Source organism: Xyrauchen texanus, chromosome 9, assembly GCF_025860055.1.
Source record: "Xyrauchen texanus isolate HMW12.3.18 chromosome 9, RBS_HiC_50CHRs, whole genome shotgun sequence".
In the NCBI taxonomy this organism is placed as follows: Eukaryota; Metazoa; Chordata; class Actinopteri; order Cypriniformes; family Catostomidae; genus Xyrauchen; species Xyrauchen texanus.
In genome coordinates, this window is record NC_068284.1 from 21227466 (window position 1) to 21229583 (window position 2118).

A 2118-nucleotide genomic window follows, 5' to 3' on the forward strand; every position below is an offset into this window, starting at 1 on the left:
GCAGATACAGAAATACTCAAACCACCTCATCTGGCACCAACTATCATGCCACGGTCGAAATCAGTGAGATCAATATTTTTCCCCATTCTGATGGTTGATGTGAACATTAAATGAAGCTCCTGACCCGAATGATTTTATGCATCGCACTGCTGCCACACTATTGGATGATTAGATAATAGCATGCATAAGTAGGTGTACAGGTGTTCTTTATAAAGTGCTCAGTGAGTGTATATGATGTGTACATGAAATTAAGCATCAATTTGTTCTGTTGTTTTATTGGAAAATTTAACCCACACTCTTTTCTTTCTGATTAATGCTACATTTGCCTTTTCTTTGCAAAAGCTGTGCAGTTAAAAGAAAAGGAGAATGTTGCAAACAGACGAGCTTGTGACAAAACAGGTTGAAAAATCACAGAGGTGAATATCACATCTGGAAGAGCAAGCTCAGCATCTGTTATTATGTGGGTAAAAACCTAAGCCAACGTTTGTTGTAACAATTCTTCAGGACCAAGGACAGCATTTCATTGAGTTTAAAGATCAATACGTGAGGAGTGGTTTCCTAAACTTTTATATACTCATTGTTTGAGTGCAAAAGTGTTCTTTTTGCAGAAATCACTGATTTTGTGGTATCATTGTCACTGTATTATGTTGCCCACTCGAGCTGATTGGGCGCACGAGGTGTGTCAGATCGCGCGCTTCCAAGATCAGCTTTCTTTGAAACTCGCCGCACGTGACAATTATTTAAAACATGCATCTCACAAACCAAGTGGTCTTTCTCGCATACTTCTGTGTTGGAGTTAAAAGAAATAATCCTGCCTTTCAAACAGCGAGTTCTTTTCGGTCATTTGTATTGGCGCCTGGGCATCACTCCATGCTCCGAAGAACAGACGTGCATAGACCTTGACCGTATATAATAAACTCATCAGAGCAAGAATCCCCTCTTTCCGCAGATGATATAAATATACCTGTAGGTGTTACAGAAACTTTTTTCTTCAGTGACGCAAAGCAGCAAATGAGTTTCATCAACATGGTGAAGAAGCCCATGGACCACATCAAGAGACCAATGAATGCCTTCATGGTCTGGTCGCGAGGTCAGAGAAGACAGATGGCATTGGAGAATCCAAAGATGCACAACTCTGAGATCAGCAAGAGACTCGGTGCCGAGTGGAAAATGCTCTCTGAGTCTGAAAAAAGACCATACATCGATGAGGCTAAAAGATTACGCGCCCAACATATGAGAGAGCATCCAGATTACAAATATCGACCAAGACGCAAACCCAAGAGTTTGCTGAGGAAGGAAAGACTATTCGCTTTGCCATATCTTGGAGAAGAATTTCGAGGGGTCTCATCCGATACTTATTTGGTCCCATCAGACAAACCACGATCTTTCCATGCTGGCGCGCCCTTGCAACATTCTTTCTTGGAAATGAATCTGAACAATAACAATACTTTTGAACATGAAAAAGTACTTCCACACGCTTTAACATCTGGATCGGTACCTTTCGCCCCAGCTTTGGGATATCAGTGTGGTCACAGGCCCATTGCGAGTCTGGGATGCCCCGGTCAGTATGTGCACACAAACCCCGGATACCTGGTGCCATGTAACTGTTCGCCATGGTCTTCTGCGAGTTTGACACCTCCAGTTGCCTACATAGTTTTTCCCAGTATGGGAAAGACTGGAATAAACTCTGCAGCGCTGGTGAATCCGTGATTATATGCTATTGAAAAAGTTAATGATCAGAAGTCTACTTTTCTTCTTCTTTTTTTTTTTTTTTTGCTTCCTCAGTTTGGCTAATTTCAAGTGTAGATTTAATAAAGCTTCTTAAAAGAAATTAACAACATTGGGAAAGTATAAAGCTACGAAACGTGACTTTGTATGTAATTGGTGCATGATCAAAGACAGTAATATATGGATATGAAATTATGTTATTTGTTTTCCATTCTCGTGTATGGACTAAATATAGTATATCTGCATTTGCTGTCACGTTTATTTATTACTTATTGCTCAGAGCCAAATATGAAATTCTAAGTCAAATATCGGACATCAAGTGATTTGTCATTTACTGTAAGTGTATTGACATTAGACTGTATTTTGACCTAAAACATATTTTTTAATAAA

The 2118-nt window shown here is 39.8% G+C and overlaps 1 protein-coding gene across 1 annotated transcript; it reads left to right on the forward strand.

Moving 5' to 3' along the window:
* Positions 1 to 1011: 1011 nt before the first annotated feature.
* On the forward strand, positions 1012 to 1710 carry LOC127649692 (transcription factor Sox-14). Its single transcript, XM_052134928.1, has one exon. The coding sequence runs from the start codon at positions 1012 to 1014 to the stop codon at positions 1708 to 1710; it is 699 nt and encodes a 232-aa protein (XP_051990888.1).
* Positions 1711 to 2118: the final 408 nt, after the last annotated feature.